This window comes from Colobus angolensis, unplaced genomic scaffold, assembly GCF_000951035.1.
Source record: "Colobus angolensis palliatus isolate OR3802 unplaced genomic scaffold, Cang.pa_1.0 Scaffold115, whole genome shotgun sequence".
Lineage (NCBI taxonomy): Eukaryota > Metazoa > Chordata > Mammalia > Primates > Cercopithecidae > Colobus > Colobus angolensis.
The window spans coordinates 1,565,678-1,567,789 of record NW_012112586.1 but is presented as its reverse complement, the minus strand read 5'-3'; the positions used below and the strand labels follow the sequence as shown (position 1 = coordinate 1,567,789).

At 62.6% G+C, this 2,112-nt stretch overlaps 1 protein-coding gene across 1 annotated transcript in view; it reads left to right on the top strand.

The window, feature by feature from the left end:
* MMP17 (matrix metallopeptidase 17 (membrane-inserted)) overlaps window positions 1-2,112 on the top strand; it is a 24,714-nt gene that overhangs the window by 16,804 nt on the left and 5,798 nt on the right. Inside the window, exons 5-7 of the mRNA XM_011961392.1 lie at window positions 323-407; window positions 1,383-1,465; window positions 1,561-1,713. Coding sequence (XP_011816782.1) covers window positions 323-407; window positions 1,383-1,465; window positions 1,561-1,713 — 321 coding nt within the window. The remainder of the gene's footprint in view (window positions 1-322; window positions 408-1,382; window positions 1,466-1,560; window positions 1,714-2,112) is intronic.

Sequence of the window (2,112 nt, the reverse complement as noted above, 5' to 3'; positions counted from 1 at the left end):
GTGATCCGCCCGTCTCGGCCTCCCAAAGTGCTGGGATTACAGGCTTGAGCCACCGCGCCCGGCCTTCAGCTCTTTAGGGTGTACACCAGGGTGGAATTGCAGGGCATTGCTCACACACTGAGTGTTTAACTCGGCAAGGGGTCTGACTCCCACCTCGACGTCCGCTCTGGGGGCGGCAGTCTCGCTGATTGCAGCGGTGCCCCCACAGAGCCTGTCTGCTGAGCGCCCTCGGTTTCATCCCTGGGGTTCAGAGGGGCCGGTGGGATGTGGGAGGAGGCGGGCGTCTGGGGTTTGAGGCCATCCTCCTCCTTGTCTCCCATAGGTGTGCGGGAGTCTGTGTCTCCCACGGCGCAGCCCGAGGAGCCTCCCCTGCTGCCGGAGCCCCCAGACAACCGGTCCAGCATCCCGTAAGCCCTGGGCCCGTGGTCACCACCCACTGGGGTCTGTCTATCCTCATCCCCATCCCAGGCAACGTTTGCCCCAAATCGTGGCTCGGAGTCCTGGAAAACGAACAGCTGTGTGGTCGAATGAGCCCCCAGTGACATTTTGTCTTTTCTTAAACCCCTTCTAATACCAGCCCTGCCCTGCCAGGGGCCCCGCACAGAAATGACAACTTCAAACAAGGTTTCCTCTCCCCCTCGTCCGTGTCAGCTGCTGCCACGTGACTAGCAGCCCAGCTTGATGAACGTTTCATCAAGCCCATGGATTCCCAGCGTCAGGAAGTCAGACGGGGCCCGCGAGTGTCTGGCCTGTGCCCCCAGTGGCAGGGACGTTCACTGCCTGGGCTCACATCTGGGGCCAGGGCTGGGCCCAACTGGGACGGCCATCGGGGCTGCTCCACGAGGCATGACCCTCCCACGGCAACTGGATTCTGAGTGAAGTTGTCCTGGGAGCTGGTGTTGCCAGAGGCCGGTAGAAGCCGTGACCTTGTGTCACCCAGCCTCAGATGTCACGTGTGACCCTACCGGTTAAAGCTGCGACGGAGCCAGGCTCTGTGTTTCGAGTTATCTCTCGGTGGACATGCACCTTGTCCCTGATCTTCTGTTGTTACAGCCATGTGGCTGTGAACACGCTTCTTGTAGGACCGAGTTCTAGGCCTGGGCCTGGGCCCCTGTGGCGTGGGTGTTGGGCACTAGGCCCTGGGTGCTACACCGGTCTCCACCCTGCGCTCCTGCCCTCCCCGCAGCTCCTGGCGCTCCGTATGCTATGAGCGTAGATCTTGCTCCCCGCCCCGCAGTGAAGCGGTGGACAGGCACCCCCGTTTTAATTCGCCTTTCTCTTCAAGAGCAGACCCTCAGGCAGGGATCGGGGCTCCCCACAAGGATGCCTGTCCCACGCTGCTCAGGCCCTGCCTCCCAGCCCACCTGGCTCTCTCCCCGCAGGCCCAGGAAGGACGTGCCCCACAGATGCAGCACTCACTTCGACGCGGTGGCCCAGATCCGGGGTGAAGCTTTCTTCTTCAAAGGTACCCCCAGGGTCCCCGTGGCGGCGGGCAGAGAGGCATGGCCCACTGTGGGTGCAGACCCTCTCTGCAGCCCGGCCCTCTCCCTGTGACCCCAGGCAAGTACTTCTGGCGGCTGACTCGAGACCGGCACCTGGTGTCCCTGCAGCCGGCACAGATGCACCGCTTCTGGCGGGGCCTGCCGCTGCACCTGGACAGCGTGGACGCCGTGTACGAGCGCACCAGCGACCACAAGATCGTCTTCTTCAAAGGTGGGTGGGCCTCCTCCCCGCACGCTGGGCCTCCCGGGCCCTCTGTCCGCCTCACAGAGGGGGTCCGGCCTGCATCCCGCTGCGTGTAAGCCCCACGTCTACCCAGAGGCTGGTCAAGCACAGAGTGGCTGGTTTGCTTGTGCACTCAGCAGGCATATACTGAGCACCTACTGTATGCCCCATCCTGAGGTAGCCACTGCAGGCACACAGAGGGCGAAAGGATGGAAAGCCTTGCTGTCGTTCTAGTCGGGGTACAGTCCACCCACAAGTCAGGAGGAGCGGATTGTGGTCAGAAATGAAGGGCAGGCTGGGTGCAGTGGTTCACGCCTGTAATCCCAGCACTTTGGGAGGCTGAGGCGGGCAGATCACAAGGTCAGGAGATTGAGACCATCCTGGCTA